This window comes from Bos indicus x Bos taurus, chromosome 5 (assembly GCF_003369695.1).
Source record: "Bos indicus x Bos taurus breed Angus x Brahman F1 hybrid chromosome 5, Bos_hybrid_MaternalHap_v2.0, whole genome shotgun sequence".
Taxonomy (NCBI): Eukaryota; Metazoa; Chordata; class Mammalia; order Artiodactyla; family Bovidae; genus Bos; species Bos indicus x Bos taurus.
In genome coordinates this window covers 112,523,842-112,536,562 of record NC_040080.1, presented here as the reverse complement: position 1 = coordinate 112,536,562, position 12,721 = coordinate 112,523,842, and the positions used below count along the sequence as shown (strand labels likewise).

Here is a 12,721-nt window from a genome sequence, read left to right as displayed (position 1 = left end):
TCCCATGGACGGAGCCTGGTGGGCTTAGTCCATGGGGTTGTGAAGAGTCGGACACTATTGAGCAACTTCACTTTCATGCATTGGAGAAGGAAATGGCAACCCACTCCAGTGTTCTTGCCTGGAGAATCCCAGGGACGGGGGAGCCTGGTGGGCTGCTGTCTATGGGGTCGCGCAGAGTCGGACACGACTGAAGTGACTTAGCAGCAGCAGCAGCAGCAGTGGATGTCGTTAACTTGAAAAGCCTTCATTACTGTTATACCATGTTTACAAACGTCTGTTTATTCATTCAACAACTGTGTCCCAGGTGCTTTTATAGCAACAGTATTTACTTGATGATATTACCTTCCATGCGTATGCTAAAAGTCTGGAAGACTATTGTCAATAAGAGAATGTTTAAATCAGGAATATTAAGAACTAGAACGAGGCTATGTGATGTGATATGAAAGTCGCTCAGTTGTGTTCAACTCTTTGTGACACCATGGACTATGCAGTCCATGGAATTCTCCAGGCCAGAATACTAGAGTGGGTAGCCTTTCCCTTCTCCAGGAAATCTTCCCAACCCAGGGATCAAACCCAGGTCTCCCACATTGCAGGTGGATTCTTTACCAGCTGAGCCACAAGGGAAGCCCTATTATTGACTCTTATCAATAACAGAATGTTTGAATCAGGGAAATTAAGAACTAGAACAAGGCTATAGAACTGTTTCATTTTTAGTCCATAGTAAAGTTTAAATTCAACCTTCCTATAGAAGTAAATTTATTACATTCAGATATACCTTTGTCCTTAGTGATTCTAATGTTTAACTATTTACATGAGAGAAAAGGTTAAAGTAGGGTATAAAAAATCTGAAAAGATTGTTAAGATTCACTGTAGTATGATCTCTAAAAAAGAACATATAAGAACAACTGCATAAATGTTAGTTTCAATGGTGCAAGTATCCCAGTTATCTCTGCTAGAAATATGAAATAATAAAGGAAAAATTAATTAATTGGATTATAAGCAAAAGAATCATTAGATATTAGAGTGGGATGAGATCCCTATGATTATTCTACTTAATCTCTTTATTTTATATATGAGTAAACATGGGATTAGAGAGGGAAAATGATTACAATGATTTGCCTAGGATGCCAGAGCTGATATTTGAGCCCCAAATCTTAATTTCTACTTCAGTGATCTTTGTCATTTTCCAGCCAAATGTCATAAAATTACCCCTTTACAGCATAATTTTAAAGGGAAGAATACAAGTTTATCCAAATTGTTTCCTGAGACAATTTTAACGTATTAATATCTTTTACCTTTAATGCATATACATTTTCTTTTCTTTTTGTCTCCAGTCCATATATTATTGGAACAATGAATCAGGGAGTTTCTTCATCACCAAATCTAGAGCTACATCACAATTTCAGGTAAAAATAAGTTGGAATTGTTTGTATTGTCTCTTTTCTGTTTGCTTTTGGTGGTTGTTTTTTTCCATTTGTACACTGACGAATCGGTAACCTGGGGTGTGGAAATAATTCTCACTTCTTCTGACACTCTTTCTCAAGCAGACATTTTGTGATCCCTGACCTATAATCAGAAGTGTTTCTTTAAAAAAGAAGAAAAAAGAAATGTTTTTCCTGCTCACTATGTCACAGCTAAAGTAGAACACTTTTCTTCTAAATGTGAGAAATGTGAAGAGAGTTCCTATTTCAGGATTTGTGATTCTCCTACAGAAGAGTGCTCAGCGTGCACACTCCCACTCACTGCTGTGACGCACATGAGCTTCTCTTTAGCTCAGAAAGAAAAGTTACATACAGTTTAGCTCTAATGTTAATAGACTGTCTCATCTCTTTGATCATTAACATATGGCCTCCAACTGAAATAGGAACATTATTACTTTATATTGGAGAGAGAACCACTGTGGACTTTAAGTTTAATTTATATAAGGATTTCTGGGTTTTGGTTTTGATTGTTTTTTTTTCTTTTTATAGGTGGGTACTATGTGCAAACCACACAGAGCCAGTGAAAGGCTTTTTAGGCAGATACCTTCGAAGGAAACTGATAGAGATGGAAATTGAAAGGAACATTCGCAATAATGACCTAGTCAAAATTATAGATTGGATTCCTAAGACGTGGCATCATCTCAACAGTTTTTTAGAAACACACAGTTCTTCTGATGTTACAATTGGTGAGCTCCAAAATTGCAATATGCCATTTTCTAGGAACTAAGAGTACTTGGTTAAGATAGCCAGATTGGAAGTAGAAAATAACAACTGAAGCTAATGTTTTTGAAGCTTCCAAAAATTTAAGTTTTCATTTTTTTTTCCTCCTTCTGAAAGTTTGCCTTCAAGCTTTGTGTCTTTTCATCTGACTGTTACAGTTTACTAAGGCTTCCCAGGTGGCACTACTGGTAAAGAACCTGCCTATCCATGAAGGAGACATAAGAGATGTGGGTTCAATCCCTGGGATGGGAAGATCCCCTGGAGGAGGGCATAGCAACCCACTCCAGTGTTCTTGCCTGGAAAATCCCATGGACAGAGGAGCCTGGAAGACTACAGTTCTTAGGGTTGCAAAGAGTCAGACATGACTGAGAAGACTTAGCACGCATACAAGCATGAAACTTTGCTAACATCAACTAATGTAGACAGCTATATTAGTTTAATATAGACACCTAAAAGTCAGGTAGCCATGTGAAATAAATCATATCTTTTTAGAGTATCATTTTTATGCTAAAACAAATTTTAGCATATATGAATTATAGTTGTGAGAGATTTTAAGATAATTTAGGCATTTTATATTTTCATGAAGATACAATTGTTTGAGTTATTTGTCTTGAGTTGGCATAACGATGTTTATTTTTATATTCCTTCTTAAGTTGCACACAAAAAAAGTCCCCTTTTCCTTGCTGATCCTTGTGGATCAGAAAGATATACTCACTAAAGGCACAGTGTAGAAAGAATTAGGACAATTCTACAATTGGGATCAGAAGACCACTGCAGAGGCCCACTTCCAGCAAATAATGACATATTTTATATTTGACAATTCATTCCTTCATAGTTTTGTCATTTGTAAAGTGGAGCAGATTGACTGGATTATGACCTTTAAGGTTTCTCCTAATACTAAAATGTTATGTATTAGACTAAGATTTTAGTGTAAAAATAAAGGAGGGTCCTGAAGATGGATCTTCAGTAAAACACTGATAATAATTAAGCTGACCAAGATTATAATTTTCTAAGAATCCTATAAGAAGCATATTAATACCCCCAGAACGGTGTCTAAATATGTCTTTAGATTGCTAAATACAGGGATTCTCATAAATGGTTTGTTATTTCTTTCTTCTCAGGCCCTCGACTTTTCCTGCCTTGTCCCATGGATGTAGAAGGTTCTAGAGTATGGTTCATGGATCTCTGGAACTATTCTTTGGTACCTTATATTCTGGAGGCAGTAAGAGAAGGTCTGCAGGTATAGTACTCAATTTTCTTAACTGTTTTAAAAGACGAAATAGAAAAAAAAATCATCCTTTAAAAGCAAAAAAACAAACAAAAAAATAATTTCTCTGATTTGTGCAGAAAAATAAAGGTAGCTTGAAAGAACAAATAGTTTCTAATACATTTTTTTCTGAGAATAAATATGTAGGAGAAAGAATTCCAATAAGAACACATTGAAGGCCAAATTTATTGCCATTGGTATTTACGAACTGTTCTTATTAGATAGCTAGTTAATTGCACAGTTCTGCATCTTATAAAACAGGCATGTTGATATGGACCGTGGTCATTTGTTCTCTTCTTTTTTTTTTCTTATGTCACACAGCATGCGAGATCTTCCCTGACTAGGGGTGAAACCCATGCCACCTGCAGTGGGAGCACTGGATCTCTAGGAAATTCCCCATTTATTCTCTTCTTACATAATCAGTAACAAGTAGTTTGTGCTTACATTAATAGATTCCCTGCTTTAGGATGTTTCATTGCTTGAAACCCTTTAACATCCGTTGCAAAATTCCTTTCTGTTTTTACAGGTGCTCTAAATCTAAGGCATTTCATTTTTCAAAACAGGTTGGTTTAGCAGCATCTCTGCTCCTCCCTCCTCTACCTTACATCAAGGCCCTGCAACCACCCCTTCTATTTACTCTTAACTAAGAAATCAAAATACATCCCTAATAAGAAAACCCCTTTTCAACAAAATATATCATCCCTTTTCTGTAAGTCTTGATTATTTTTCCTTGTGTGAATTTTTTTTAAGATTCGCGTTGTATAATCACCAAACTTGTGGCAGAAAAATCCAGTCATCTTTACAATAACTCAGCCAAGGTTTAGGCAGTTTTTGCTTTTCTCTATTCTCAGTTTTAGGCATCTCTATTTCTGGTTATCACAAGTGCTGCCAGAACTAAGATATACTTCATGCTTTTCACATTTTGTCATCTGCAGCTCTGTGTTAAGTCTTTATATCACTGTCTAAAAAAAATTGGTTTTCTATTTTCCTTCATTTCACTTCCTTTCACTTCCTTATGCTTTCCTCACCTTGTAGAAAGGCATGGCAGTGATTTAGAACTAACAGGATGGTGAACGTGATGAATATTATGAGGATGTTCAGAACGTACAGAGGTAATGATCCTAGAGAATGCTATCAACTGGTTCTACCTCAGATTTAAATAACTCAGTTTCATATTTTTAATGGTATGAGCCAAACCAGCCTGAGAAAATGTTTCCAACAAAGTTAAAGACTGTGCCAAAAGTTTTTATTTTCAGGTATAACTTAGTACATGTCAAGATTCATCTAAAACTATTATGCTATCTCAGAAGTAAGTTGGGTCTCTTGGTTTCAATTATTTGTTCCAAAAACATCATATATTTGTATGAAATTTTATTTAAAATATTCATGAGGTCATGATTTTTAAATTAATATTTAAATTAATTATGTGTTCCTCTAGATCTATTTCAGCATTAGTAAACTATTATCCAAATCTTTATATATTAAATTTTCCTTATTTCTTATTCATTTGCTAATACATCAGAAGAATTAGAAGGGTTTTGAAAACTCAAAAACAGTAATACCTTAAAAATCCTTAAATCTCGTTTTTTAGAAGTATGTAGCATTTTTAATGTTCAAATCATTATTTATAAAGCACCATCCTAAGAATTTATCATTCTATAAAAATTCCCTTTAAATAAAGATTTGGAGAGATACTCCAAAAAATTTTTTTTGAGGAGAAATAAAAATATCTCAAGTTTTCTGCTGTGGTTCTAGATGTTTGTTAGTAGGTTAGAGTGAAAGTTGGATCAATCACAACATAGGGAATAGCTGAGGCTTGGGGGGAACGGAGGATGCAGGAGGCAGATACAGCACTTTGAGAAAAAAAGGAAAACCCTTTGGTGAGGAGAGAGTTATCACTACTGAAGGATATGCTGGACTGGAAGTCTGTTGGCAGATGATATTCTTGGGATGGTCCATATGTGACTTCTGGAGGAACAGGAAGAAGAGAAATCACACATGTCATGAACTATTTTCTTGGATATAATGGCAACAAAGAACCATGAACTGGAACAAAAGGTGGAAAAATAAAGCATGGTTGTAAAGATAAAATCTGAGTTGAGAGGAATAGAATAATTTCTCCCCAAATGAAGGCTGATGCTTTGGTGGGGGACCGTATGGCAAATACTCTTTGCCAGATGTTCTAGTTCGAAAAAACACTGTGATGCACTGGATTCTGATTTTTATCCTGATGATTCTATCTTTCTTGAAATGTCAGCAGTCAGATCATCTCCTTCTGAATATTTAAATGTCTCTTCTTTCATTTCTTGTTCTATAACATCTACTTAACTCTGAAATACAGAATTGAGCCTATTTACCTTTTTATTGGTCACCCCCAATTTTGCTGTCCATGATGATTCTGGACATCATCAATTGATTCTGCTAGATTTTCATATTCTTTTTGTAATGTTTCCATTCCAAGATTTATATACTTTCCTTCAATTAGTTTAAGTTGTATAGCAATCTAAGTAGATTTTTAACTGAGAGACAATTTCTGCTCCAAAATAACAGAACTATTTTTAAAAAGCTGATTACTACTCCTACTGTTATCCCCTGCTGCTGGTCATTTCAGTCATGTCTGACTCTGTGCAACCTCATGGACTGCAGCCTACCAGGCTCCTCCGTCCATGGGATTTTCCAGGCAAGAGTACTGGAGTGGGGTGCCATTGCCTTCTCTGACTGTTATCCCCTAGATGTGTAGATATCAAGACCTGAACTTTTTTTTTCCTTAAGGCAAGCCTGCCACAACCCATGCAACTTCTCCAGGAGAAGCTCAAAAGACAGTTCCAAGCAGACTGTGGGCCTTTCCTGGACTCAGCATCCGCCATTTTGTTTTTGTCTCACTGAAGCACAGCAAACCACACGAAACGCTTCACACTGGTATTCGGTGCCTCCTGGGACCAAATGTACACCTAATAACCAGGATTGCCCTCAGTAGAGTAGGAAAGTCCATCAAAGAACTAGTGTGCCTATGTTACTACCCTCTACTCTTAATTTTAACCTTTCTTTCTATGCCTTTGTGGTCTGTACTTTTTCTTTTTTTTTTTTTCCCCAAGCCCACCAACCTCTGTCTCCTTAGTGTGCTGTTTCTTGTTTGGTTTTGGCTTTGCTTCCAGTTTAAAATTTTTTTAACGTCACTTGTGTTCATCTGCTGTCTACTCCACTACCTGTATTTTAACCAGGCTTTATAATCTCTTTCTTATCAACTTTCTTCCTCCAGAGGAGTTCTGACAAAGTTTTCAGTGGTCTTACAAACAAATATCTCAAAGAAGTTTTAATAGGAAGCAATGAGATTACAGAGGAAATTAATCTGATGGAAATGGTTGTCAGGGAAAGAATGCTTATTGTCAAGGAAAATCTGAGTAGAATGAAGTAGAGAAAAGAAATCTCTTGTATTCATCATCTTTCCAAAGTACACTTTAGTAAATAAAGGTATTTAGTGTCTAGCATGAATCTTTTTATTTCTCTATTACTGGAACTTCCCTTTCTCAATGTTGAGCTTTCATTTAGTTTGTAAAATTACTAACAAAGATAAATGTGGGTAGTCATTTCTTTATGTATTTAAAATAAACATCCCTCATACTCTCCCCCAAATGCTGCCCATTTATTTTGTCTAGCCTTCAAATTTAAAGTGAACTATACAGATAGTTTAAAATCTGGGAAATAGCATATAGACACTTCATTCCCCTGAAAGTCCCACAGGGACTCAATGTGCAATTAGTAGCCACCTCTGTACTGAACAGAGATGTAGGGAATTCCCTGGTGGTCCAGTGGTTAAGACTCCAGGCTTTCACTGCTGAGGGCATGGGTTCAATCCCTGTTCTGGGAACTAAGATCCTACAAGCTGCATTGCCAAAAAAAAAAAAAAAAAAAAAAAACCACACACACAAGGAATTTATTTTATATGTGATAAATATGTGATCACTTTTTAGATGTATGGGAAACGAGCACCTTGGGAAGATCCCTCCAAGTGGGTGCTTGATACATACCCATGGAGCTCAGCATCTCTGCCTCAGGAAGGCCCAGCATTACTTCAGTTGCGACCAGAAGATGTTGGGTATGAGGGCTGTATATCCACGAAGGAAGCTACAACCTCAAAGCACATTCCACAAGCTGACACAGAGGGGGATCCCCTGGTAAGAAGCCGATGTTTGATTCTTCCTGTCTAATCTTGACTACAGTGTGCAGCCACTAGCATTTAGTCATTTGCATCAGAGACACTAATTCGTTTTCCTGGGTAATATTTGAGATTGTCCTGATGTTGATACTCAGTTTTCAAATTTTTACCTTTGGCCTACATTCATTGGGTGAAACTCTTAAAAAAGACCAAACTTGTATACTTCAAAATAATCAAAAACATTTAAACCAGGCTGAGCTCTGAGGCCATAATTTTTCTTTTATTAAGCAGAAAATTATATAAATAAATAAACGTCAAACATTGCAGGACTCAATTCATTAGGTATGTAAGAAAAAGCTGAATTTTGTTCTAAAATGACCAAAAAAAAAAGAATATAATCTATACTTGAAAAACTAAAGAATATTTTACATGTATCAATTTTACATTTTACATGTAAAATTTTGTCTAACTAAATTTAGGATTAGTGCTCCATTGCCAACAGTAGAGAAGAATGAACTGACTTTGGAATTCAGTTCAGTTCAGTTCAGTCACTCAGTTGTGTCCAACTTTTTGTGACCCCATGAACCTCAGCACGCCAGGCTTCCCTGTCCCGTCACCAACTCCCGGACTCCACCCACACCCATGTCCATTGAGTCAGTGATGCCATCCAACCATCTTATCCTCTGCCGTCCCCTTCTCCTCCTGTCCTCAATCTTTTCTAGCATCAGGGTCTTTTCCAATGAGTCAGCTCTTCGCATCAAGTGGCCAAAGTATTGGAGTTTCAGCTTCAACATCAGTCCTTCCAAGAACACCCAGGACTGATCTCCTTTAGGATGGACTGGTTGGATCTCCTTGCAGTCCAAGGGACTCTCAAGAGTCTTCTCCAACACCACAGTTCATAAGCACCAATTCTTTCGTGTTCAGCTTTCTTTATAGAGGGCTATTATTCCCTGCCTTGCTCAGATTGCATTCTTGGAAGTCATACTATAAGTCAATAAAACCCCGAAGCACGAATATTCTGGAAATACTAAGCACATGCTGTTCCTAGTAAAATAACTTTATTCTCATATGTATTTTTTTATTTTTAGAGATGACTTGCCATAAATTTGTCTCAAATGTAATGTGTTTTTTAGGTTACTATTCTGGCTAAAGAAATCACTGAATAACCAATACAGTAAGAAGACATGCTGAGATAAAGATCCTTATGTTACTTAAACATAAAAAGTGAAGTCGCTCAGTTGTGTCCAACTCTTTGCGACCCCATGGACTGTAGCCCACCAGGCTCCTCCATCCATGGAATGTTCTAGGCAAGAGTACTGGAGTGGGTTGCCATTTCCTTCTCCAGGGGATCTTCCCGACCTGGGGATCAAACCCCGGTCTTCTGCATTGCAGACAGATGCTTTACCATCTGAGCCACCAGGGAATCTAAAGAAATGATTAAATTATAGTCTGTAACCATACCTGTTGCTGCTGCTGCTGCTAAGTCGCTTCAGTCGTGTCTGACTCTGCGCGACTCCATAGACGGCAACCCAACAGGCTCCGCCGTTCCTGGGATTCTCCAGGCAAGAACATTGGAGTGGGTTGCCATTTCCTTCTCCAATGCATGAAAGTGAAAAGTGAAAGTGAAGTCGCTCAGTCGTGTCCGACTCTTAGCAACCCCATGGACTACAGCCTACCAGCCTCCTCCATCCATGGGATTTTCCAGGCAAGAAAACTGGAGTGGAGTGCCATTGCCATCTCCAACCATACATAAAGACATAAAATTATAAGTTGATATTTTGTGGAATATCCTTACACTAATAACCACAACACATGTACATCTCATCATTTCAGTTGACCATTTTGAACATCTTGGAATTTACATGTGAACCATCTGATAAAGTTTCATGACTTTTTTCCTGATAAAATGCATGCACACAGAAGATTTTCCATACTATGTCAAAAAGTTCCATAAAGTCATAAGAAATATACATTGATCTACTTAGAGCCCAGGGATCTCTTATTTAGAACATTTGATCTAAACTATCAATTTCTTGGGGCTTCCCTTGTAGCTCAGCTGGTAAAGAATCCCCCTGCAATGCAGGAAACCCCACTTCAATTCCTGGATCTGGAAGATCCACTCGAGAACAGATAGTCTACCCACTCCAGTATTCTTGGCTTCCCTGGTGGTTCAGCTGGTAAAGAATCTGCCTGTAATGCGGGAGACCTGGGTTCTATCCCTGGGTTGGGAAGATTCCTGGGAGAAGGGAAAGGCTACCCACTCCAGTATTCTGGCCTGGAGAATTCCATGGACTAGGGCTTGGAAAGAGTTGGGGCTTGCAACTCTTGGGCTTGCAAAGAGTTGGACATGACTAAGTGACTTTCAGTTTCATAAACTTCCTGAGGACCTGAACTTATATTTTTATAACAAGTGTCTGGCCCTTTAGCTCATACATAGCTAAATAACTAAACAAGAGTGATGGTGAAATTGTTTTGAATTCCACAAATCTGTGACTATACACTAAGTAATTCCTGATCAGTTCAATTCAGTTCAGTCGTTCAGTCATGTCCAACTCTTTGCGACCCCAAGTACTGCAGCACCCCAGGCCTCCCTGTCCATCACCAACTCCCAGAATTTACTCAAACTCATGTCCATTGAGTCAGTGATGCCATCCAACCATCTCATCCTGTCATCCCCTTTTCTTCCCACCTACAATCTTTCCTAGCATCAGGGTCTTTTCAAATGAGTCAGTTCTTTGCATCAGGTGACTAAAGTATTGGAGTTTCAGCTTCAGCATCAGTCCTTCCAATGAATATTCAGAACTGATTTCCATTAGGATGGACTGGTTGTATCTCTTTGCAGTCCAAGGGGCTTTATAAGATTCTTCTCCAACACCACAGTTCAAAAGCATCAATTCTTTGGCTCTCAGCTTTCTTTATAGTCCAACTCTCACATCCATATGTAATAGACAAAAAATAAGCCTTACAGTACAAATATGGGTTATTTCTTCTGAATTTTTTATAATTTCCAGTTCTCCCTTTGCAGTTTCTCATACAGTTCCTGATACAGGTAAGGTGTTTATAAGGTTTGTTTTCAGGGTTACACTATAGAGTATGGGACGTTTAGGGGATGTCCTAAATTTTCCCAGTTCACACAGTCCTGGTGAGCTAAACCCATTAATCACTCTTTTCCCTGACTGTAGATGTTCTTATCTTCTACTTTAGAAAAGGGATCAGAATCTCTACATTCTGAATGAGAACTTGAGTTAAAAAAAAAATCTCTGATTCCTAACCCTCTGCTTCACTCAACATCTTAAAGAACAAGGGGTTATGATGTTTGACATATTAGATGAGAAAACCTTCTCATCTAGATATCTGTGAATCAGGCACATTCTGATTGGCAAGTATCTCTCTGCATTTATTGCTCTATATTTTTATAATGACTGACATAAGGTAACAACATATTTGTAGTCCAATCTAAATCAGAAGTACTCAGAGAAAACCTCAGTGTCAGTAATATATTTTTGACTCTGAACAAGGATCTAAGTTTTTGGCACATCTCACAGTATTGAAAATATAATGTGTATTCATCATCGATAGACTCGTTAATTCAGTAAATATTAGTAAATAATAAGTATGTACTCCAGGCTAAATCCTGGTGATCATAAAATCAATATCATTTCTGACATTAAGAAGCTCATAATCCAGCCATGGAGAAAGATATCTATATATATAAATTACAGTGCAATAATGATAGAAGTATGTTCTAGGTAAAGTTTTGAGTCTGTTGAGAAAGTGGTTAGGATAAAGCTCCTCAGAGGAGGATATTCTTGAGCTAGGTCTGGAAGGATGAATAAAATTTCATAATGAGGTTGGATAGAGACGATCCAAAATTTAAAAAACAGCAAGTGAAACATGATGAAACAGTACAATAAAAATAATGAGTTTAGGGAGCTGTATACAAATCTGTGGAATTAGAATAAAAGGGACAGAAAGAATTAAAACTACAGAAGTCTACAATTGATAAGTGATGTGAAGCCTTGTTTATCTTGAAGTTAAATTTTTACCACACAATGGGGAGCAACCAAAGATTTTTGAGCAAGGGACTTACTAGATTTGCAGTTTATAAAAATCACCTTGGTAATAGAATAGAGGGCAGGTTAAAGGAAAGAGGATAGAGGCTGGAGGACGGGCAGATGTGTAAATACCAGGGATGATAAGGACCTGACCAGGGTGTTACAAATGATAGGCACTGTGTTTATGCCTATGGGTCTGGGAAAGAAGCAGGGGAAAAGAGTGCAAGGAAATACTTGTGTAGATAATAATGATCCACCCTGATTATACCCAGTCATATTACTGATTGATGTGAAACTTACCTACCTCCTTTGATTCGAATGTACAAAGCAACCCTCTGAGAAGGCACGGTAAATCCTTTATATGTATTTACCATGAATCTGAGACTTGGAACTTATTTTAATGGAACATATTTACTATATGGCACCATTTTCAAAACATAAGACTTTAATAATACTATTATTATACCGTAAAACTTTTATAACAGTCAGCTTTCAAGTGATTTCAAATATTTGAGATCAAGGCATAACCTTGAAAGCATTTTTGAGATCAAGGCATAACCTTGAAAGCATTTCTATTCTTGAAAGGTGCTCAAAACACAGTGTTTTTGTTTTTGTTTTTTACAAATTATCTTCACCCAGATGCTTGAACATACAGCTAGCTACTTAGAGAGAGTAACAAAAGAAAGGAAAAAGGAATATGAATGTGCATGAAGGTGGGAGTGTATGTGTGTGTTCAAAAGAGAGACAGAGAAGGGGGGAGAGAAAGAAACACTATGTTGATGGAGACATTTAGCTTTTTGACTCACTGAGTTTTAAGAGGTTATCATCAGCTACTTTTATATGTTTATGTAGCTTGTTTAATAAATTCAGGGGATTAGACAGAAACTTACGTTGAAAAATATTGTCCTAAAGAATATTAAAATGACTTTAAAATATGCTATAACTATAGCTTCTTTGTCAGGAAGGCATTCTTGATAGAACTGGTAATTACCAGTGTGTCACTTTATTTCACAAACATTTTTTTAATTGAACACACATTTTA

The 12,721-nt window shown here is 37.1% G+C and overlaps 1 protein-coding gene and 1 long non-coding RNA gene across 5 annotated transcripts in view; one reads left to right on the top strand and one right to left on the bottom strand.

Annotated features, from left to right (window-relative positions):
- LOC113893340 overlaps positions 1-12,721 on the bottom strand; it is a 79,053-nt gene that overhangs the window by 43,527 nt on the left and 22,805 nt on the right. The gene's annotated exons all lie outside the window — the stretch shown is intronic.
- Positions 1-12,721, top strand: part of NAV3 (neuron navigator 3) — a 382,845-nt gene that overhangs the window by 366,362 nt on the left and 3,762 nt on the right. For all 4 annotated transcript variants that reach the window (XM_027543298.1, XM_027543301.1, XM_027543299.1 and 1 more), the window contains 4 exons: positions 1,335-1,406; positions 1,971-2,167; positions 3,323-3,441; positions 7,440-7,643. In XM_027543298.1, the coding sequence (XP_027399099.1) occupies positions 1,335-1,406; positions 1,971-2,167; positions 3,323-3,441; positions 7,440-7,643 (592 nt within the window). The remainder of the gene's footprint in view (positions 1-1,334; positions 1,407-1,970; positions 2,168-3,322; positions 3,442-7,439; positions 7,644-12,721) is intronic.